Consider the following 22,395-nt stretch of genomic DNA (forward strand, 5'->3'; position numbering starts at 1 on the left):
TCTCCTCTCTTCCTTGCCCGATCTGGGGTCCCCTCCATTTAGTGGCTCCCTGGATTAAGCACCTTGTATGGTTTTTGAAGTGAGCTTTCTGCGTGCCCGGGTTCCCTGGTGGGAAGTGAGCCCACTGAAATGTGAAGGGAGGGTTTCACACCCATGTGTCTATTCCCTTCTGCTCAGCACAGCGCTCATCAATGCTCGTGACTGAGCCATTGATTGAACCTCAAGGTCTTCGAGGCCTTCAGAATCTCTCACCAGGGGGCCAAGCCCCCCACAGCTTGGAGACCCCCGGGGATGAGGAGTTCTCAGAGAAGAGCACTGCGTCTCCAAGCAACCTTTCCAGCTTTTGAACAGCAACATGTGAGGGGCTTTCCTCTTAGAGACAGCCAAAATCTGCCCCTTCCTCCCACTCCTTCTAGTTCTGTTCCCCGGGACCAAACAGAACCGAGCTACTCCCTTTCCCATGTGACAGCTTTCCAGATACTTACGGAGCCAGCGGCTCTTTCCCTCCAACCTGTCCCAAGCCATTTCTCTTCTTGGTTCAAAGGAAAGAGCTCTCGACTCTGGAAATCATGGAAGTGGGGAGTGGGTGTCCAGGGACTGAGCCTTCCTTTGTTTGGCCACGTAAGCAGGAGAAACCCTGGTTCTAGGCTTTGAGACGTGGCTTTGAGTTCCCACTTGGACCCTTATCACTCTTTGGGTCACTTAAGCTCTCTGGACCTCAGTTTCTGAATCGACAGTGAGTGGACTTTCTCTTAGAGGGCAAAGGACCTAAAAACAGGGACCGCCCCCTCTTCTCTTTTACCCCCAGCGCCTGGCCCATAGTAGGTGCTTTCCATAGTGGATGGTGGATAGTCAGGGCTTCTCCTCCACTCCTCTGCCTTCCCCCATGTTCAAGGAATCTAGACTCAGTAACGGCTTCAGGTCCTTCCCAGCTCTGGGTCTGGGACTTTGCTGCTCGTCACATCGCATGACCTCAGTGCACAGTCTGCACTCTCCTTGTAGTCCCTGGGAGGTAGATACTGCTCTCATTCCAGTTTTATGGGGCTAAGACGGGACACTGAGGCTGAGAGAGGCACGGCCAGCCAGCTGGTGAGCAGAAGAGGCAGGATTTGAATCCAGACTCTCGATTCCACATTTTGGGCTCCAGCCCTTTCCAGGGCTGCCTTCCAAACCCAGACCCCTTCAGCCTCCTAGAGTCAGAAACCTGAAAGAAAGCTAGTGGGCTAGAAGAGGAGTCATGGACCCATGGTCAGCCATACTGACCACCTCCTCTCTTTCTCTCTCTCTCTCTCATCTATTTTCTCTCTTCTTTCTGTTCTTTTTTCTCTTCTCCTTTTCTTTCTGTCTGTCTCTCTTTTCTCCCTCTCATCTATTTTCTCTGTTCTTTTTCTCTTCTCTCTTCTTTTCTCTTTCTGTGTCTCTCTGTTTCTGTGTCTGTTTTCTCCCTTTCTATTTTCTCTTTCTTTTCTCTCTTCCCTTCTCTGTTCTTCTCCTTGCCTCTTTTCTCTCTGTCTGTCTCTCTGTTTCTGTCTCTGTCTGTCTGTCTGTCTCTCTCTTTCCCCTGCAGGACTTTGACCATCACTGCCCCTGGGTCAACAACTGCATCGGGAGACGCAACTACAGATACTTTTTCCTCTTTTTGCTGTCCCTCAGTGCACACATGGTTGGCGTGTTTGCTTTTGGGATGGTCTTTGTCCTCCACCACCCTGACCAACTAGGGGCAGCCCACACAGCCATCACGTATCCTTGCCTGCCTTCCCGCCCCTGCCTGCCTTACTTCTTTCTCCTCTCCCTCCCTTTGTTTTTCCTTCCCTCTCCTCCTCCTCTTTCTTTCTCCCTTTGCCATCCTCCCTTCTTCCTCTGTTTTAAGTCTCTCTTTTCCCTTCCATTCTTCTTTTCTCTTCCTTTCCTCCTTCCCTCCACATTTCCTTCCTTCTCCCCCTCTTTCTTTTTCCCTCCTTTTTCCCTCTTCTTCTTCCTTCCTCTCATTCCTCCCCACTCCTTTCTCTTCCCCCAGAGGGCGGAAGAGTTGGTCAAGGATAGTCGTGAGCTGGGAGACAATTCTCCCCACGGGGCATTGCATCTGGGGAGTGGGTTCAGTGACCTGGCTTCTCTCCCTGGCCCCGATGGGTTCTGGGAAGGCTGGCTCCCAGCCCAGGGACAGCAAGGAGAGCTGCCTATCCAGCTCCTGTTGTCGGGCTCCCCTCCCTCCCACCAGCATTTGCCTTAACGCCTCCCAGGATGGCCGTCATGTGCGTGGCGGGCCTTTTCTTCATCCCCGTCATCGGCCTCACTGGCTTCCACATCGTCCTGGTGGCCCGGGGCCGAACCACCAACGAGCAGGTAGGGACTCGGCCTTGCAGGGGCCGGGGAAGAAGAGGGGCCCAAAGGCTGGAGCGGGGAGGAGCACGGACCTAGGTCGGGCTCAGGAGTGTTGTAAGACAGCTTGGGCCAGTGGAAATGATGCTGTATTTGGAGGCTCTTGGGAGCTAGAAGGAGGGTGATTGTGGGCAAGTTTCTCCCGCTCCTACTCCCATCCCCTAGCCTATTTTGTAAAGTGGGGATAATAATCTTCTCACGTTTTCCCCCAAAGTCGTTGTCAACAAGAAAGCACTTTGCAGAGCTTTCTATGGTGCCAAAGTGTTAGATAAGTGGGTACAGAAGCCCATGCTATGGATCTCTCCTCTCTGATTCTCAGCTTCTTCATCTGTAAAATGAAGGTATAAATAATCTAGTTGGTCACAGGTTTCCTTAGGACTGCTCCCCCATTCCAATTTGCAAACTTGGGTCCCTGGTCCCCCATGTCACTCTTCATCATCAGAAAGATCCCAGATTCTGGAGTCAGAGGAGTGGGTTTCAGCTCTCCCCTCTGATGCTCACTTCATGAGGAGCACATTAGCTCATCACCTGCTCATACCTCCTCTTATTTTTTCCTCTGTAAAATGAGGGAGTCTGTCCCGTTAAGCTCTGAGCTCCTCCGCCTTGGGCTCTGGCCTCCCTCTCATGGCGATGTGTTACCGCTTGCACTTCTAGTTGCCAGAAGCTTTTCATGAATTTCCCCTTTTGATCGTCCCAAAAGCCTTGGGAAGAGGTGTATTATTCCCATTAAGCCTTTATTATTCCCACTTTACAGATGAGGAAACTGAGTCACAGGGAAATGAAGTGACCCAGACTCAGAGCTAATGGATTGGGGGGGGGGGGTGAATCTTTTTACAGGTGACAGGCAAGTTCCGTGGAGGCGTTAACCCCTTCACTCGCGGATGCTATGGGAATGTGGAGCACGTGCTGTGCAGCCCACTGGCCCCCAGGTAAGGGAGAGCTCTCAGTGTGGAGGGGAGGGCACCCAGTAAGGAAATCTGGGGGGGTCTGTACCCTCTGGACCTAATTCTGTGCCTTCTAAAGAACACAATTTAGTACCTGGGGACCCAGTTTCAAATTCTGGTTCCGCCAATTGGTCTAGGGGAGAAAGCACTGACTCTGAAACTAAGGGACCTGCACTCAAATCCTGTGTGGGACCTCACTCAAACCCCTTCATTTCCCTTGGGTTCAGTTTTCTCATCTGTAAAATGGAGGAGTTTGGCAAAGTGCTATAATCCCCTAAATTTTATAATTGTGTGGAAATCTCTTCCCTGGCTGGGCTTTAGTTTCCCACCTCTGTGAAATGAATCCGGAGCTAGAAGGGACCTCGGTGGCCTTGTTCTCCCCACAGCGCCCCCAGCGCGAGGTTCTCCCACACTGGCAGACCCCCGGAGAGGGCAAACCCGCCGCCCCCTGGGGTAGCCCGGGGCCCTCACTCTCGGACCCCTCTGATTTGAGGGAGGCGTTCTGGGGTTCCTCCCGGCGCCGAGTCCTTGCCGTCTCTGGCTGGGGCCAGTGGTCAGGTGTCCATGGTCTCGGAGGCCCTCAGTCAGTGGCTGGCCAATGCTCGGCCGAGGGCGCTGTCCGTGGTCGGTGGTCAGCCGTCCTGTTTGGGGCTTCTGTGGTCACAGACAGGTGCAGAGGCAGGCAGACCACAGCCACACGGACACGCTTCCGTCGCCCCCACGCGCCAGCGCGGTCGCACGGCACGCAGGCCCCACACTCAGGCTCACATCTTCCCGCACAACTGCACCTTCCCCGGGGAATCGCAGGCCGTGTGCTCGCCCTGGTCACAGGGACCTTCCTGCACGGGGGCCCCGCGTCCTGAACTCCCTTCCCGGCCGTGGCCTTGGCCGGGGGTCCCCCTCGCGGGGTCCCTGTGCTTGTGGGTGCGGTGCTGGGTCCCCACCCCCCATCACTCTGTCTCCCTCTTCCCCCTCTGTGCCCTGGCCCGAGTCATCTCCCATTCAGGGTCAGGCTGAGCCGCTGGGAATCCCTCCCTCCCCCAGGTCTCCGGAGCCCCCAGCGCCATTCTCCTGGGGGGGGGGGGTTCCTTGCTGTCCATGAGGGCCGTTCTTAGAGACTGATCCGGAAATCTGAGCCGGCTCCTGCCCATTCCCTCTTTTGTCCTGCTTCCCCCTCCTGCTTCCCCAGTTCTTGTTCCTCTCTTCCCTCCCTTCCTCTTCCTTCTCTTTTCTCTCTTCCTTTTCCCAGCCTTTTTCCTCTTTCCCCTCCCTCCTGCTCTCCCTCCTCCTTTTCCTCTGCTCTCCATCTTTTCTTTCTTTGCTTCTTTTCCTCTTCTTTCCTTCCCTTTTCCTCTCCTCTCTCCTCTCTGTTCATCTACTTTTATCTTCCGGTTTCCTTTCTTTACTCTTTTCTTAAAGCAGAAAAAGCCCCTGAGGTCGAATTAAACAGCATAGTCAGTGTCCCGCTCTGCCTTCCCGGCTTTGGACACGGCTGCCATTACTTCCTTTGGAGAGGGAAGGGACATGACATCGTCCGGGCCGGGCCCTTCTTTTTTAGATAAGAATAACGGAAGCCGTGTCCGCACTGAAAAGAAAGTTGAACTCGCAGATCATGAGACCTGAGTTCAAATCCTGGCTCTGCTCCCTTCTACTTATGTGACCCTGGGCGAGTCCGTCAGTCCTCCCAGTAAAGTGATGGACTTGCACTAAAAAACCTCGGATGGCAGCGTTCTAGGCTCCGAAGCCCCTTTCGGTTCTAAATGCTACAAACCCACCGTGCTCTTCCTCTGTCCTTCTCCACCGAAGGCAGGGGCCGGCGGGGCCCTTCCCACCAGTTCTCTGACAGCCCTTCCAGCTCCAAATCCTACAAACCCCCATCCTCTTCCTCCGCCCCTGGCCGCCGCCCTTCTCCCTGGGGGGCCGGCGGGCTTCCCTCCCACCAGTCCCGTCCTCCCCTCCAGGTACGTGGCAGAGCCCAGGCTGAAGCTGGCCGTGAGCGTGAAGCCCCCCTTCCTGCGGCCCGATCTCTCCGACAGGCAGGTCTCAGTGAAGGTCAGTGACAATGGAATCCAGGCCAGCTTGAGCCGCAGCAAGGTGAGGCAGGGTCCAGGCCTGGCCCCCTTGGCTTATGTGTGGGGGCTCTGGGGCAGCTGGTGTGGGAGAGGAGCTGAGAGGGGGCTTGTGTGACTCCGGGCCAGGGCTTTCCCTTCCGGGAAGCTCAGTTGTCACAGCTGTACGATGGGTACAAACGTTACAGCCTCCTTTGCTCAGAGGGCTGCTGGGAGCATCCCCCGGGATAATGGTGTACACATCTTCTTCTTCTTTTGAGATGAGGATGCAGGGAGTGGAGGCCCGAGACCCGGGGCAGAGGCCAATTAAAGCCCATCTTGGGGAGGAGAGGGATGGAGGATGGCAGCATTCACACGCAGCAGGATGTTGGGGGAGAGGGGGAATGCCCAGGAAGAGGGACCCTTCCCAGGTGACCCCCACCCCTTGACCTTTTCACCAGGGAGGGCAAAGGGCAGAACAGACTGGCTACAGCCCTCTGACCACCATCTCTCTGATTCAGTCCAAGATTAGTCTGGGCGGGCTGGACGAAAAGTCCCTGGATCTGCAGCCTCCCCTGCCCACCAAGGGAGAGCCCGGCAAGTACACTGAGCTTCAGGGGAGCAGCGACGGTAAGCAGGGCGGGGGCGGGGCGGGGCCGGCCTCTGGGCCACAGCAGCCGGCAGGCTCTTTGGGGGACGTGATGGGGACCGAGGAAGGAGAAGGAAGAGCAAGAGAGAGGAAAGGGAGGGGCGGAAAAGGAGAAGGGAAAGAAGGGAGGGAGGGAGGGAGGGAAGGGAGAGAAAAGGAAAAGCAGAAGAAGGAAAAGGAAGAGGCTGTGAGGGGCGAGGGAAGCGGGGAGGGGAGAAAAAGGGAGGGGAAGAGGAGGTGGCAGAAGGAAGGGAAAGAGGAAGGGGAGAAGTAGGCAGGGGAGAAGGGAGAGGGAGAAAGGGAGCCTAAAAGGGGAGGAGGGAGGGAGAGGGCCACTCATCCACAGAGGGCCTATGGAGAGCTTGAGACACCCTGGGCACGAGTCCTGAATGCCAGCCTCAAGGTGGGCTCACCCAGTTCCCAGCCCCCTCTGCCCTGCAGGGCTCCTCACGTGGGCATCCCCTGCGGGCCCCACCTCCCTGAAGCCCACCGGCACTCCTGACCTCGGTGGGTGAATCTGTCTGTCTTTTTCCCCAGAGGGGGGCCTGTCTCCCAAGCTGACCAGCCCCCCAACCCCTGCCATGTACAAGTATCGGCCCGGCTTCACCAATAGCTCCAAGATTCATTACCACGCCACGGCTGACCAGGTGAGCGACTGCTCAGGCTCCCGGGGCGTGCGGGTCGGGCGGGGACCCTCCGCGGCCCTCACTTGTTGAGCCTTAAAAGCCTGGGGAAGGGCGGCACTCCGGGGCCTAGCATGCTCTTCCTCTCGCAGATCACCCTTCAGGATGGCAGCCTGGGGGAGGACGATGGCGGGACCCTGGACTACCAGTCGGAGCCCAACCTGGACCTTCCCGACCACCACCGGAGTGCCCTTCACAAGACATACCGGTCGTCCCCGCTCCACATGGATTCCTACGCCGCCAACTCGCGGTCCCTGAGCCTGAAGTCGGCCAGCAGGCAGGGGACGGACCAGGTTGCCCTCCACCCCCTGAAACCCGAAGGAGCTCCCCCGACCCCCTACAAGACCATCTTTTCTCCCAACTCCCTGTCTAACCGCAACAGCAGCCTCTCGTACGACAGCCTGTTGAACCCCATGTCGCCGGCGGGCCGCAAGTGCCCGGCCCACTCGGCGATCGGCTCGGCGGGCTACCACTCGCCCTATCTGTCGGCCAAGATGTGCCACCTGCGCGGGGGCGAGCTGCAGCGGCCGGGGCCCCGCAGCTTCAGCCCGGTTCTGGGCGGGGGCGGCCCCGGCTCGCACCCCCGGGACCCTTCTCCGGTGCGCTACGACAACCTCTCCAAAACCATCATGGCCTCCATCCAGGAGCGCAAAGAGATGGAGGAGAGGGAGAAGCTGCTGCACTCACACCCGGACTCGGTGTTCGGAGACTCCGGCGTCTACGACACCCCCAGCTCCTACAGCCTCCAGCAGGTCAGCACGCTGTCCTCGGACGACCCTCGCAGCCTGGCGCTGCCCTGCGGCTCCCGCGAGAACCTGACCTTGGCCAGCGGGGGCTTCGGCGCCCGGAGCCCCTTACTGCAGTCTTCTCTATCCTCCCTCTCGGGGGTCATGGCGCGCGCCCCGAGGACTTCCACCACCTCCCTCCAGGCCGACTTGGCCAACAATAACGTTCAGAGCCACCAGACGCTGCAGGGCCGGGGCCCCGGTGGTCCCTTCATGTCCCCAGGCCACCAGGTCCCGCCTTCCCCCTCTGGGATGCCCAGGTCGCCTTCCTATGGAGGCCCCAAGGCCGTCTCCTTTATTAATACTGTGGAAATCACAGAGCCACCTCCTCTAGTTCAAAGGTAAGTGCTGGCTGGGGTCTTCCCACAGGACCCTTCTCTTCTGGGCGGCGTATCCCCCACACCCGCCTTTGGCTGGGTAGCAGACCGTTCCGCTAGGGCCCTCGGCTCCCTGGGGGAGGTATAAGAGGCAGGCCCTCTGGCCCTCTGGCACTCTGGCCCTCTGGCCATTGGCTGCTCAGCATTTCGCTCCAACATACCCCGCCTGGCCCAGGACCCTTCTCTTCTAGGCGGCGTATCCCCCGCACCCGCCTTTGGCTGGGTAGCGGACCGTTCCACTAGGGCCCTCGGCTCCTTGGGGGAGGGGCGAGAGGCAGGCCCTCTGGCTCTCTGGCCCTCTGGCTCTCTGGCCCTCTGGCCATTGGCTGCCCAGCACCTCGCTCCAACATACCCCGCCTGGCCCAGGACCCTGCGCTCTGGGCCCACCAGCGATCGGTGCCCATCCTGCTCCGGGACTCCCTTTCTTTTACCCCTTCCTGACCACATCTGTGCTGCATCTGGGGTCTCATCAGCCCAGAAGTATCCCCCAGAGTGGGGCCAGTGGGGTCAGGGAGTGCTTCCCCCAGACCAGGCTCCCCAGTCCCTCCCCAAAGTCCCAGGTCTCTGGTCCCGTTCCCAGGAATGGCAGAGCCGCGAATGCCGGCCCTTCTCTTGCCATCGGCTGCCCCATCTCTTTCGGGTACGGAAGCCTTGTAGTCAGGGAGAGCTGTATTCTAGTCCTGCTCTGGCACTCCCTGATCATGTGACCCTGAGCAAGGGATTCCCCGTGTCAGCGTTGCTGGAAACTCCCGAAGGGATAAGGTGGAGCTGCAGCCACCCGCCCGGCTCGGGAGCTTTTCCCAAGAGTTTCCTATAAATAGCTCTTGAGAGGGGAAGTTCCTGGGGAGGAAATGTCTTTTTCGGTTGAAATCACAAGCTGGTTCCCTGCCTCCACAAAGAGTGATAGCGGCCCCCCATCGCTCCGGATCTGCTGCGTGTGTGTCTCTCACACCCTCATACATAATACACACGTGCTCTGTCTCACACACACTTATTTACAACATTCACTCGCACACGCACACACACGCATGTACATGGATTCTGCCTCACACATACTTACACAGTGCACATACATTGACACAGATAACTCACACACATAATGCATCCATATTCTGTCTCTCACATATATGCACATGTGCATACACACAATACACTCACAATACATATATTCTCTGTCACACACATACACACATATGTGTACACACACTCAATACATTCCCACACACATACAGTCTCATGCGCACAATACACATTTTCTCACATGCACATATGCACGCTCACTCATATACACACAATGCACACGTGTCCACCGTCTCTCGCATACATGCACAGATTCACACACACATATATAGTCTGTTACACATATGCACACACAATCCACTCACATATATATACACACATATATTCTGTCTCTCACACACTTAAAACACACATGTACACATGCTCACAATGTACTCATGCACACATACATTCTCCCATACACAATATACTCATTCTCACCCATACACACGTGTACACACACACACACACACACACACGCACGCACACATGTTCCATACTTTTTTCCCTAATTTTTTCCCCCAGGGAGGAAGCCTCCCACCCCTTTCAATCCTGGCTCTTTCCATGCCCCACACCAGACCTGGAAAGTCCCAAAGTCTGCTCAGATTCTGGGGGCTGGGCCCAGAAGGGGGGACCTAGAGGGTCACTTAGCTTTCCGGCCCTCTTCCCCGCACTGATCTGACCACCGGGCCATTAGACCCTTTGGAGAACACGGCTCTGCTGGAGTGGAGGATCGGAGGCTGGACGATAGGGGGGCAATGAGCCTCAGGAGGAGGGAAATGGAGGCAGTTCTTGTGCCTTTTCAGATGTAGCTGTGTCAGGGAAAAGAGATCTGGGATCCTGTCAGTGGGAGCTGACGGACCAAGCGGACTCTGATTTCTGGGTGGCGGAGACACGAGCGTGTTTGTCGCCACAAGGGAAGGAGCCAGCGGGGAGCCAGGGCAGGCGACAGAGGGAGGGCAGTGTCTCGGAGGCGGGATGGAATGGGATCGCTCAAACAGGGAGCTTTGCCAGGCTGACGAAGGGCATGCCGTGGTCAGGAGCAAGAGTCATTTCGTCATGGGACTCGGGGGGAAGGAGGGGAGACTGGAGGAGGAGTTCGATCAATTGGTGGGGAGGAGGGTTCTAGAACTGATTGAATGACCCCGGAGTCCAAAACTGGAGCCCGTAAAGTCGGACCTGTCCTTGGATAGGAGTTTACCATCTCCCCGACAAGAAGTCCTCCAGCCTCTACTTGGAGAGCTCCCCTTTGGGGAGCTCATTACCTCCTGAGGAGCCTGTCTCATTTTGGAGCAAACCTCCTTGTCAAGCAGTTTTTATGTCACATCAATCTGTCCCTCCCCTCCCCCCCACTACCATATTGCTCATAATTCTGCCCTCCGGGGCCAGCAGAAGGAAGCTATTCTTCAGCTCATCAGAGGGCCTTGAAGACAGAATCAGCCCAACCTCAGTCTTTTTTCATGGGCAGTCACTCACATCTCCGGAGCCTCAGTTTCCCCAACAGTATAAACAGAGGCGATGGACCAGGTGACGTCCCTATGACGTGATTCCCTTCTCCAGTCTAACCTTCCCAGCTCCTCCAGGCTGGTCTTGAGGCGACTTATCTCCCCGCCTTTCACAAAGGTCATCCTCCATTGGACAGCGCCCAGCACGCAGTAGGCACAGGTGACTCGCTGACTCTGGACACTTCCGGCTCCCCAGCGTCCGACCTCTGTAGGAGGGAGGAGACGCCCCGGTCAGTGATCAGTGGGAGGAGCAGAGAAGTGGGAGTCTGCGGCATCAGAAGGGAAGGATTGTCATGGAGAAGGGAGACCCAACTCACCCTACTCGGCTCTGGTGGCCCAGACCATTAGTCGGGGAAGGGTGGGGGGAGGCTCTGGGCTCGGTCTAAACAAAGCTTCCTGCCAGAAACTGGGCAGCTGGGTCATACTGGCAGGCAAGGAAGCCTTGAGTTCAAATCCCCCCACAGGCAATTACTAGCTCTGTGGAACCAGGAAGGGCAAGCCACTCAACTCTTTCAACCTGAGTTTCCTTTATTAGGCAAATGGGGTTCATAATAGTATCTACCTCCTGGCTGGGCTGTTGTAGGAAACAAGCTACGTCATGTGTGCCAAGGGCTAGTCAGAGAATGGCCAGGATGATTAGCAGTCATTTTTCACTCACTCCTGGCTAGGATTGTAGTCTCGGAGCCGGAAGTGACCCCAGAGGTTCTTGGTGGCTGTTGTTCAGTCATATCCGGCCCTCTGTGACCCCATTGGGGGTTTTCCCCGAAAAGACTCGGGGATGGTTTGCCATTTCCTTTTCCAGTTCATTTTACATATGGGGAAATGGAGGCAATTGGAGTTAAGTGACCTGCCTAGGGTAAAACAGCTGGCAAATGTCTGAGATAAAATTTGAACCCAAAGATCTATCCGCGTGACCAGCATTACCCAGCTGCCCTGGAGATCTTAGCCTCTAACACTAATCCAGCCCCCTGTTTGCAAATGAGTGTTTGAGGCCAAATTTCCCCAAATTGCAAAGGCAGTAAACATCTGCGGCAGGATTTGAATTCAAGTCCTCACCCCTCTCTTTTATTGTCCCAAGAGGTTTGTCTTCAAGAAGAGTCCAGTCATTCATTTATTAGAGAGGAGGATCTTGGGGGAAATTGGGGCCTTTCCCCAGATCTGGGAGAGGGAAGAGGAGAGAATGTGATTCTGGGGGATTTTGTCCAGGGTGCGTCTGGGAACAGCTGCTGCCCTTGCAGCTGCTGCTCCCTGAGGCTGGGGCTCACCCGCCTTGCCCAGCCCTCGGACTTCCCCGGCAGTGCCCATGGCACCCTCTAGTGTCTGAGGGAAGGAGAGCACTCCTAGGCTTGAGCCAGAGGGAATGGGACTTGGGAGTGGTGGGAATCATAGTCTGGGGGGGAATCGGGGGGAATCGGGGCTCCTCGGGAGCGAGCACAGGTATGGAGGCTTTGTTCCAGTCCCTCCCTTCCATTTCCCGCTGGGGCAAGGAGACGCTTTCTGGGCTGGATAGGACTGGGACTGTGGCTCTAGGAGTGGAGACTCTTGGAGATCCTCCCTTGGTGGGCCCAGAGAGGGGGCGGAATTCGGAAAGGGCACCCAGCTCCCAGGGAGCAGAGCCAGAATGTGGCCCCGGGCCCCTGGCTCTTCCCCCTCCCCCCAGCGCCCTGGGGTCCCCTCTGGGACGTGTCCTTCAGGACTTTTGGCCGAGCTCTTCTTCCATGGCTGCCGGCAGGCTCTGGGGGTGCGCTCTGAGGGCACGAGGGAGACTTCTCCCGCCTCTCCCTGCTCTGGCGTCCTGTCGGGGAAGAAAAGTGCCTCCCAGAGTTCCCCAGGAGAGGGTAACGGTGCAGGAAGGAGACGGGAGTCCGGGGCTGGGGGGCAGGGCCGGGGCCGGTCCTCCTTCCCTCGGTGTCGGACTGGGTCCTGGCGGTGTGGTCCGTGTCCGTCCCGTCTCGTCCCCTGTTCTTGTGGCCGCCGAGGTGTCCTGTCCCAGAGCCCGTGGGGGGAAGGGGGGGCGCCCTTTTGGCCAGGAGGGTCTGTCCCCGTGCCCTGGCTGCTGAAGTGTCGTGTCAGTCCTCCGTGTGTTCACGTGTTTGTGTGTGTGTGTGTGTGTGTGTGTGTGTGTGCGTGTGCGTGTGTGTATGTGTGCTTCTTTCCCCACAGGGAGCACGTGCTGCTGAAGACCCCTCAGAGTATTCTAAATGGACAGTCTAAAGGCCTTCCCAGACTGGGGCCCGTGGCCAGCACCCAGGGGGGCCCGGGGAGCCCTTCCAGGCACACGAATGTTAAGAAGGTGTCCGGAGTCGGGGGGACCACGTATGAAATTTCAGTGTGAAGAGGGAGCCTCTCCTGTCCTGCCTTGCGACCTTTGGTGCCCCAAAGACGGAACCCGAAGCAGATGCCACCTGGGGGGGCCCGATTCCCCCCGTATTTCTCTCTCTTCTTCCCTACGAGCCCGCCTTCTTCAGCCCCTCCCCTCTCAGCGCCCCCAAGGAAGGGGACGGACAGTCTGGAATGTCAGAAGAGCCGGGCCCGGCCCGGGAGATGCTCGGACTTGGGCGCCATTTTTTGAGACTGGGTCGGCTCGCTCTCATTTCCCAGGGCGCACGGCAGGCCCGGACATCCCGCGTCCGTCCCGGCCAGGCCCGTGTGCGTTGGCGGCCGGCGGGGCCCCACCTTTATCGTGCTGCTGTGACGATGGGTCCAAACAGAACCTTCCTCATCTCCAACCCGTCCGTGTGGGTCCCCGTCCCGCAGCGCTCTCCCTAGCGGCCCCCTAGGGCGGCTGTGGCCGTGGAGAGCGTCGGATGGACCGCAGGAAGCCCGGTCAGCTGGGGCGGCTTCCCCTCAGGCCCCCGGCTCTCTCCTTGTTTCCCAGTCCGGCCGCCATTGAAGCCGGCGCCGCCACGGGCTGGGCAGCGAGAAGCGGGAGCCTCAACGTCCCGTGCCGAGGGACCCCCGACTGCGGGGCCGGGCTTGGGCTGCCCCCGACTGCCCCCGAGGAGCTGACCGTGCTCTCTGGCTGAGGCTCCCCTCTTCCTTCCTCTGGTCACACAGACTTTTTTCCCCACTTTGGACTGAGCTCATCTACTCTGAATTTTTCCAGGCAGAGCACACATACCTCATTAGGCTTGACCACAAAGATGGGGGTGGGGTGACTCCATTAAGAATCCAAAGGAAATCTCTTTTGTTCCCACCGATGTTCTTAGAGGGAGAGAGGAGGGAGCCTCAAAGGCCCAGGCCCAGCTGACCAACGTGTGGGGAAGAAGGCGCGTCCCTCACGAAACTATGCAGAAATTGCTTGCCAGGAGTGTGCCCGAGCCCGGCCGAGGGTGCCCCCGGTCCCGCTGGCTCTTCCCAGCTGGCTCTCTGCACCGGGCGTCACGGGCTGGAGCTGCCCCGCGGACTCTGAGGGGACGGAGACCCAGCCGCCTTCTGCCCAAGACCTTTCCCGTATCTTCCTGAGAACCGTGTCCCTTTGGCAATGGGGGTGAAGAGCTGAGGATGCGAAGGGTACCGTCGGCTGTCTGCTGCTCTGGGCTCCGGGTAAACGAAGAGCGCGGGCTGGCTCGTCTCGGGGCCGGGGGAGCCCAGAATTCTTTGTGGTCCGACTGGCGAGAAGCCAGCCAGCTGTCTCAATCTTCCTGGAGCCGGTAGCCTCGGTGAATACGTGCCTGATTCCAACAACAAAAGCACCCAAAGTTGCAGTACCCAGAACCCTTGGCCACGAACCGTTGGCAGGCGCTCAGAGGCTCCAGCGAATCCCCCTGAGCGTGGCACACGGAACCCCCATCTGTCGCTATTAACAAGTTGCCTTTTCCCTAGCCTTCTTCGTGATGATATTTAGCTTCACAAGCTTTCCCTCCTTCCTTCCCCCTTCCTCTCTTTCTCCCTCCAGGACTTCCAGATCCTCGGTTTCTCTCAGCTTTTAGGAAGGGGAGAATAACGTTCCCCTCCGTATTTGTGGAATCCTTCTGTGCCCTGTGTGACAAAAAGGGTGTGTGTGGAGTTTTCCAGGATGAGTAGCAATAGTCTGGGTCTTTAGTCGCCCCTGTGTGTGGGTTCCCCATCTGTTCCCCCCACCAAGCAAATGATTCTGTCGTCTTTGTTCTCTGGTCTTCTAGAACCCGTCATTTGTCCATATCTCGTATTAACTGTATAACGTGGTGGGGGGGAAATTGTGCTTATGGCTGTGGGGACATGTACTTGAAGCCTTAATTCTCTGTGTTTCTATTGCTGGGTGGGTGGGGGGGGGAGGGTTGATGTAAATGGAAACCATGAGCTAATCAACCGTGGGAATCCTAGAGCCGTGAGGATAAAGTAGGGTGGGTTCATCCCCCGATCTCCACCCCGACCTCTCGAAACCCCCATCAGAAACGATAACTCCAGAGCTCGATTTCTGCCGTTAAAAAATCGGCCAGATCAGGAGTTTGGGCCAAAGAGGTGCTCAGATTTACCCCGATGAGAAGCGCTTTTTTATCACTTGCTTCTGTGTGGGTTACATGCTTTATTTTTATTTAATTTGGGGGTTTTCTATAATTTTATTAAAAAAAGAGAGAAACCACATTTAATCCATGCATTGTCCGAGTGAACCTTTGGGGTGCCTCCCATAAGGCTCTTTTCCCTAGTCAAAGGACCCGCAGTTGCAGTATCTAGAACCCTTGGCCATGGACTATTGGCAGGCACGCGGATGCTCCGGCGAATCCCTGGGCTTGGCACATGAAAATACCCTCAGCTTCCCATCCTTATTAAGAGTTGCCTTTCCCTCAGTCTTGTTCTTTATTATATTTAGCTTCCGTCCCTCCTTCCATTCCTTTCCCCATCTCTCTGGGACTGACGTGTGAAACTCCACTTGTGTTTCTATAATAGGGGCTGGTAGAGGGAAAACCATCCCTATCCAAGATGGCGACCAGGTCCATGGACTATTCTTTCTCCCACCCATGGAACAGATGGGTTTAGGAGTCCCTCTGATTGGTCCCATCCAGTGTGTTAGGGATGCCAAGGATTCAACTCGAAGGGCCAGATCTTAGAGATCAGCTAATCTAGTTCTGTGGGCACTTGGCTATTTTTGGTATATTTCTCCTCCCTGAGCCTCAGTTTCCTTCTTTGTCAAATGAAAGTTTGAATTAGATTATCCACCAACAAAATCCAACAGCAAGAGATACAAAGAGAAATTCCATTCAGAATAACTGTTGATACCATAAAATATTTGGGAATCTATCTACCAAAGGAAAGGCAGGAATTATCTGAGCAAAATTATAAAAAAAAGTCTCCACACAAATAAAGTCAGACTTAAATAATTGGAAAAATATTAAGTGCTCTTGGATAGACCGAGTGACTATAATAAAGATGACAATACTCCCTAAACTCATCTATTTATTTAGTGCTATACCAATCAGACTTCCAAGAAAATATTATAATGATCTAGAAAAAAATAACAAAATTCATATGGAACAATAAAAAGTCGAGAATCTCAAGGGAATTAATGAAAAAAAAAAAATCAAATGAAGGTGGCCTAGCTGTACCTGATCTAAAATTATATTATAAAGCAGCAGTCACCAAAACCATTTGGTATTGGCTAAGAAATAGATTAGTGGATCAGTGGAAAAGGTTAGCTTCACAAGACAGAATAGTCAACTATAGCAATCTAGTGTTTGACAAACCCAAAGATCCTAACTTTTGGGATAAGAATTCATTATTTGATAAAAACTGCTGGGAAAACTGGAAATTAGTATGGCAGAAATTAGGCATGGACCCACACTTAACACCATATACCAAGATAAGATCGAAATGGGTCCATGACCTAGGCATAAAGAACGAGATTATAAATAAATTGGAGGAACATGGGATAGTTTATCTCTCAGACTTGTGGAGGAGAAAGAAATTTGTGACCAAAGATGAACTAGAGACCATTACCAATCACAAAATAGAAAATTTTGATTATATCAAATTAAAAAGCCTTTGTACAAACAGAACGAATGCAAACAAGATTAGTAAGGAAGCAACAAACTGGGAAAACATCTTCCCAGTTAAAGGTTCTGATAAAGGCCTCATTTCCAAAATATATAGAGAACTGACTCAAATTTATAAGAAATCAAGCCATTCTCCAATTGATAAATGAATTAGATTATCTCAGAAGTCTCTTCAAATGCTCAATCCTAAAATCTTTTAAATCCTTTTTACAAATGGAGAAACTGAGGCTAGAGAGGGTAGACTTCCCACAGCTAGTGTCTAAGAGTCCGGTGGGCCATTGCTGACGTGGATATCAGGGAAGTCCCAGGCAGCCCAGAATGTGCTCTGCTTCCCGTGGTTGCTGGGAGGGCATCTGCCTGGGGATCCCGTGGCCTCCTTGGCTCAGCATCACTGAGCCTTTGCCTCAGTGTACAGTCAGAATGGACCTGGAGTCTAGAGAGGATGAAGAGGAACACCTAGGCTTCCTGGGGCCAGGCAGCCAGCTGTGAATGGAGCCTGAGGGAGGAAAGCCCACAGCCATCGCTGAATCTCCCCGACCTGGACACGTGCCAGCTGGAGCTTGGGCTCCCCTACCCAGAAATGGTCCAGATCTAGCTATCCGGAGCTTAGAGCTCAGAGGGACCTGGAGGTGGTGGAATCAGCCCTGGCTTAGGAAGTAGGAGGCCTGCAGTTGATGCCAAAGTCCTCCTTTGGGGAGCCTCAGTTTCCCTAATCCCTAAATCAGCGGATAGGGCTAGATCTCATGGAGCTCTCCGGTAATTCTCAAATTCGACAATTCTTGAACTGCTTATAATTTTTTAGGAAAGAAATGTTCTCATTTCTTACCCAGGCAGAGACACTTGGCAGAGGATCAGAACCACGCTCTGTCAAGATGGACCCTACTTTTTGTGGTCTACTTAGGAAAAGATGACAAAATGGGACTTCTGAATACTGATCCCCGAGGGGAGGCTGCCCAGAGGCAGTGGGGGAGGCAGGAGGAAATAGTTGCAAAATATGTTCAGATCTTAGATCACAGATTTACATCAGAGGGAAACTGAGGCCCAGAGAAGTGATCCACTCAAAGTCACAGAGCTCAAAAACAGCAGAATTAGAATTTTGAGCCAGATCCTTTGGCTCCCAAGGTAGAAGCGCTCTTTCCATTACACTGGCTTTATGGGAAAACTGCTGGGAAGGGAGGTCTGGAGGCCCTAGTAACAAGGCTCTTTGAGGGGCCTCGTAGCATGAGGGAAGGTCAGGACTAAAGGAAATCTGAAGGGGTGTGTGTGTGTGTGTGTGTGTGTGTGTGTGTGTGGTGTGTGTGTGTGTGTGAGAGAGAGAGAGAGAGAGAGAGAGAGAAGAGAGAGAGTAAGAGAAAGAGAGGAGTGTGTGAGAGATAGGAGAGAGTGTGCGTGTGTGTGTGTGAAAGAGAGAGGAGAGTGAGAAAGAGAGAGAAGAGTGTATGAGAGAGAAGAGAGAAGAGTGAGAAAGAGTATCCCCAATGGTCCTCAATTGTTCTAACACCAGAGTTCAATGACCTCCAAAGAGCATGGATGGCCAGTAGGAATTTGGTGGATTTGTAGTCCCCACTCTGCTGGCATTTGGACCTTGTGAAGACCCCAGGGGTGAGTGATCCCATGGAAAGGATTAGCTAGAGGCTTTGGGAGAAGAAAGGTGGATATGGGGATCCTTCTAGTAACCAAGGAAACAGACTCCTTCCCCCTCTCCCTCCATCCCAACTAAAATTTCTCCCTAAGGCTTACAGTTCTCCCCAGGGACATGGTCTGCTTGGCAAGTGGGGATGGGTACCTCGGGGAGCTGTATGGAGGAGGTCACAGGACTCATAGAGGAGAGCCCAGGTTTAGGGCTGGGAGGGCTCTGAGCCATCATCCGCTGTGCGAGAGGAGGGGCACCGAGGGCTTGAAAGGGGAAGGGACACCCCAGCAAAGCCGGCATAAAAGGTGGAGGGACTTGTCTTTTTCAAGAATGAGATCTCAAAGCCCTGACGTTGCAGTTGCTACCCAGATGTCTTCTAGTAACCGTGGCCCAAACCAGGCCCTTATTGGGGAATGAGACAAGAGGTGTCCCTTTCTGCCAGACTCAAGTGTTCTGGGAGAATGGCCCAGCGTGCATCCAAGGGCTGAGCCTGTGACGAGGAGGGGACTAGACAGGTCAGAGCTAATGGTTTATTGGGATCCAGACATGTTAGGATAAGATGGTGGCATTGAAGGGTCCCCAGAACATAGAACAACAGAGTTGCAATGTAGGGGAATCTGAGAAGAGAGAACAGAGGGACCCTTAGAACAGGACATCAGTGCTCGAGGTGGGACTTAGAGCAGAAAGCAGCTCTGGCATCTGCGTGGAAAAACCTTAGGCCAGGGATTCCTAACCCTCCTGTATCATGGACCCCTTTGGCAGGCAACTGAAGCCCATGGGCCTCTTCTCACAATAATAGTGGTTACTGACATTCATAATTTTTTAAAGTCTTTTTTTTTTAGTTATTTTGTTAAATATTTCCCAATTATATTTTGCATGTACAATTTTTAATTCATTTTTAAAAAATTCTGAGTTCTAAATGCTGTCCCATCCTTCCCCCCTTTTCCTACTTGAAAAGGCAAAACCTATTTCTTTGTTAGTCTTGCCCACAGTCCTGATTGAGGGAGACACTAAATTTTAATTAGAAATTAGTGAATATAAAGATGTGGTTTTTCCCTATCCAAGTCACAGGCCCCTGAAATCCATCCGTAGAGCTCATTGGGGGGCCTGCACCTAGGCTGAGAGCCTAAGCTTCTCTTAGAACAAGCAGTGTCAGGGCTGGGACTTAGAACAGAGAATTTCAGGTTTTGAGAGAGGCCTTAGAACAGGGGATGGCAGTACTGGGAGGGACCTTAGAGAATGTCGGGCTGAGAGGAACCTTAGAACAGGAAGTGATAGAGCTGGAGGGATTTTAGAACAGAATGACAAGAGCTAGGAGGGATTTTAGAATAGGGGGTGACAGCTGGGAGGGATTTTAGAATAGGGGACAATTGGGAGGGCCTTTAGAACAGGGGGTGACAGAGCTGAGAGGGTCTTTAGAACAGGGGTGACAGCTAGGAGGGATTTTAGAATAGGGGGTGACAGCTGGGAGGGCCTTTAGAACAGGGTGTGGCAGAGCTGGGAGGGGCCTCCGAGAGGATCTGGTCCATCCCTTCTTTTTCCCGAGACCCTGTGATGGCGAGGACTTGTCGGAAGCGCAAAGGCCGGGAGCAGGCGTCGGCAGCCGGGTCTTTGGCTCCCCGTCGGAGCCCTGGCTGCCGCCTTCGGGCGGGGCCGCCCAGCCGCCCCAGGGGTGGCTCTTGCCTGACTTGCCTCTCCTCCGTTTCTCTTCCTGCTGCGGCCTCCCCTCAGGGGGCGGATTGGAGCCTGCGGCCGAGGATGCGGGAACAGCGGGCGGCTGAACCCCAGGAGCAGCCTCCACCTCTGCCGGTACCACTGCGCTAGCTCGGCCCTCCGCCCCCCGTGGAGCCCCACGGCCTCCGGCTACTGCCCCCCGGTCGGGGTGCCCCAGCTGGCCGCCGTCTGCCGCTTGCATTCGGCCGCCTCCACGCTGTTCCCGAGCCTCTCCTGGCCGGAGCGGGACGCCAAGTAGAGGCCGTCGGGGCCTGGCCCGGAAGGCCGCCGTCCTTTCCAGGACTCACTCAGGACTTTGGGGACCCAGGAGGAAGAGTTCCGGTTCCAGGCCTCGGGCGTGAAGGGGCAGGGCGGGCCGGGCAGGGCCGGCGAGAAGCTGTCGGGAAGATCTGGCCCGAGCTCGTGCTGCCGGACGGTGCAGGCCGTCGGACTCGCTGTGTCCTTCCTTGGATCCCTGCCCGCCGAGGGGGCCGAGGCTTAGTCTGGACCTCTTGGCGGGGAAGCCCGGCCCCCAGTGCTTCTCTGAGACCTCCCAAGGGCCCACAGGGGGTAGGGGTGGTGCCGGGGCTAGAAGGGGACCAGCCCTCCTGCCTGGAATAATCCGGAGAAGCCACGGTCCCCTCCCCACCCCCACCCCCCAAGTCAGCAAGCCATCTTGATTCCGATCGGAGCCCAAGTCATTTCTCCAGTGTCTTGAGAATCTCGTTTCTCCCAGCTTGTCAGTAGCACTGGGGGGAGGGGGACGATGGGGGAGAGAGCTGAAGCGGAAGGTTTGTGACCATCTCTAGGGCCCGCTGGGATCTCCAGGCTCTTGGGTGTCAAGTACCTGCTGTGGAGTAACTGGTTGTCCCCAAGAGCCGAGTCCTCCTTCTGAAAGAGGCTCGGCCGGGTTCTGACCCGGAGAAAGTCGCTCGTTAGGAGCTGTGCCCTCCCTCCTCCCTGCTCCTCGGTTCCTAGCTCTTCTTCCCTAACGGTGTTTGTTCTCAGAGGCCATGGTGCTCGGATGCGACAGCTTGAGGATTTCCCTAATAAAAGTCCGCGAATCCCCAGCTCCCAGGGTGCACCTGGGGGATGACTAGGCCCCCTCCCCCCTCCCCAGAAATATCAAATCATAGCACTTTAAATATCCTTTCCCTAACGCTAAGTTTTTTGGCTTCAGGTAATTTAAGAAACGTCAGGTTGCACGGGGTGGGGAGAGGGGTCATCCCGAGCAGGGATTGCCCGGAGGGTCCATCCGCCTGAAGGACGGCTGTGCAAAAAAAAAAAAAAAAAAATCCAGGAGGCCTGCTTGCCAACGGCTGCTCCCTTGCCCCCCTCCCCAACCATGGCTAGTCCCATTTCCCTCCCACCAGGGCGTGCTCGCATGTTGCCTTAACCCCCACCATCCCTGCTGCGTTACTTCCCACTCCGGAGTCTGGCTGTCCGTTTGGCCACCGGCCTGTCTCGTGTCTGTACGGAGCCAAACCCCAGCAGTCCTTGTAACTACGACAAGCCAATATCTCAGGCCCGGACCAGGATCTGGGCCTGGGGTGGGGAGGCCAGAGGCCTCCCCAGAGCCAGACTCAGCCAGGCTGGAGCTCTCCTACCTTTCTTCACAGAGAGCACCACCACGCTCCTCCCCCACCCCCACGCTGCTATGTTTCCACTAAAGGAACGACCCTGACTTTCTTCCTTTCTCATGCTAATTTCAATGTTGTACAAACCATCCCTATAGATGCCTAGAGAAATAAATGTATTTATCCGCTCCCCGGGATCATGGGCACAGCGGAACGAAAACTTGCCTCAGTCCTCCTCCCTTAGTTAAGATATCCTCTCCTGATCCACTGGTCCCGGACCAAGACCGAGGGAGAGGGATGTGGGTCCCAGGTGTTCCCAGAGGGACTGGAGGGAGGGCCAGCCTTGGGAGCTTCGTACTGCTTGGATGCCCTTTGCCAAGCCTGTGGGTAGTAGGTTTTAGGTTTGGGTTGTTCCCAGAATGCCGAGCAAGGGACCAATCTCAGGAGCGCCAGCAAGTAGGGGCACATTGGATTTGCATGAGTTTATTTAACTGCCTTGAGGAAGAATGAGCAACAAATCTATTTATTTTCAATTGTACTGAAGCACAGAATGACATTTTCAGACCCTATAACCCCCATCTATGGAATATAAAGTATATATTATGGTCGCCTAACTGTATTTCTTCGAGTTTTTGAAAAACAAAACAAAATTATGATAGATTGTTCTACAAGGGTATTTTTTCCATTTAATTCCCTGAATAAATTTTTGGTGTTTTATCTCCATGGCTCCCGTCTTTATCCTTGATCCGAACTCCCCAGGCTTGAAGGAGGGAAACCAGGAAATCTAAGACATTTAGGCAGGATTTGTCAGAGCTTGTCATTCTGAGTTATTGGAAGTGGTAGCAGTGCGAGTAATTAAGAGGCCTGAAAGGCTAATCTTTGGAAGAAGGAAGGAAAGAAGAAAAAGGAAGGAAACAAGCGCTTATTAATTACCCAGCATGTGCCAAGCACGATTGTTTTAGCCATTCATCGTTCACAATTCTGCAAAGTAGGTGAGATGATGTTCCCATTTTACAGTTGAAGAAACTGAGGCAGACTTGCCTAAATTAAGTGACTTATATAGAGTCACAT

The 22,395-nt window shown here is 54.8% G+C and overlaps 1 protein-coding gene across 3 annotated transcripts in view; it reads left to right on the forward strand.

Annotated features, from left to right (window-relative positions):
* Positions 1 to 22,041, forward strand: part of ZDHHC8 (zinc finger DHHC-type palmitoyltransferase 8) — an 82,144-nt gene extending 60,103 nt beyond the window's left edge. Inside the window, exons 4-11 of one of the 3 annotated variants that reach the window (XM_051973239.1) lie at positions 1,568 to 1,740; positions 2,241 to 2,343; positions 3,217 to 3,308; positions 5,285 to 5,417; positions 5,893 to 6,001; positions 6,558 to 6,667; positions 6,796 to 7,829; positions 19,766 to 22,041. In XM_051973239.1, the coding sequence (XP_051829199.1) occupies positions 1,568 to 1,740; positions 2,241 to 2,343; positions 3,217 to 3,308; positions 5,285 to 5,417; positions 5,893 to 6,001; positions 6,558 to 6,667; positions 6,796 to 7,829; positions 19,766 to 20,006 (1,995 nt within the window). In that variant the 3' untranslated portion in view covers positions 20,007 to 22,041. Of the gene's footprint in view, positions 1 to 1,567; positions 1,741 to 2,240; positions 2,344 to 3,216; positions 3,309 to 5,284; positions 5,418 to 5,892; positions 6,002 to 6,557; positions 6,668 to 6,795; positions 7,830 to 12,592; positions 15,001 to 19,765 lie in introns of those variants that run through there. The other 2 variants (XM_051973240.1, XM_051973241.1) reach the window with 2 other exon arrangements.
* Positions 22,042 to 22,395: the final 354 nt, after the last annotated feature.

This window comes from Antechinus flavipes, chromosome 1 (genome assembly GCF_016432865.1).
Source record: "Antechinus flavipes isolate AdamAnt ecotype Samford, QLD, Australia chromosome 1, AdamAnt_v2, whole genome shotgun sequence".
Lineage (NCBI taxonomy): Eukaryota > Metazoa > Chordata > Mammalia > Dasyuromorphia > Dasyuridae > Antechinus > Antechinus flavipes.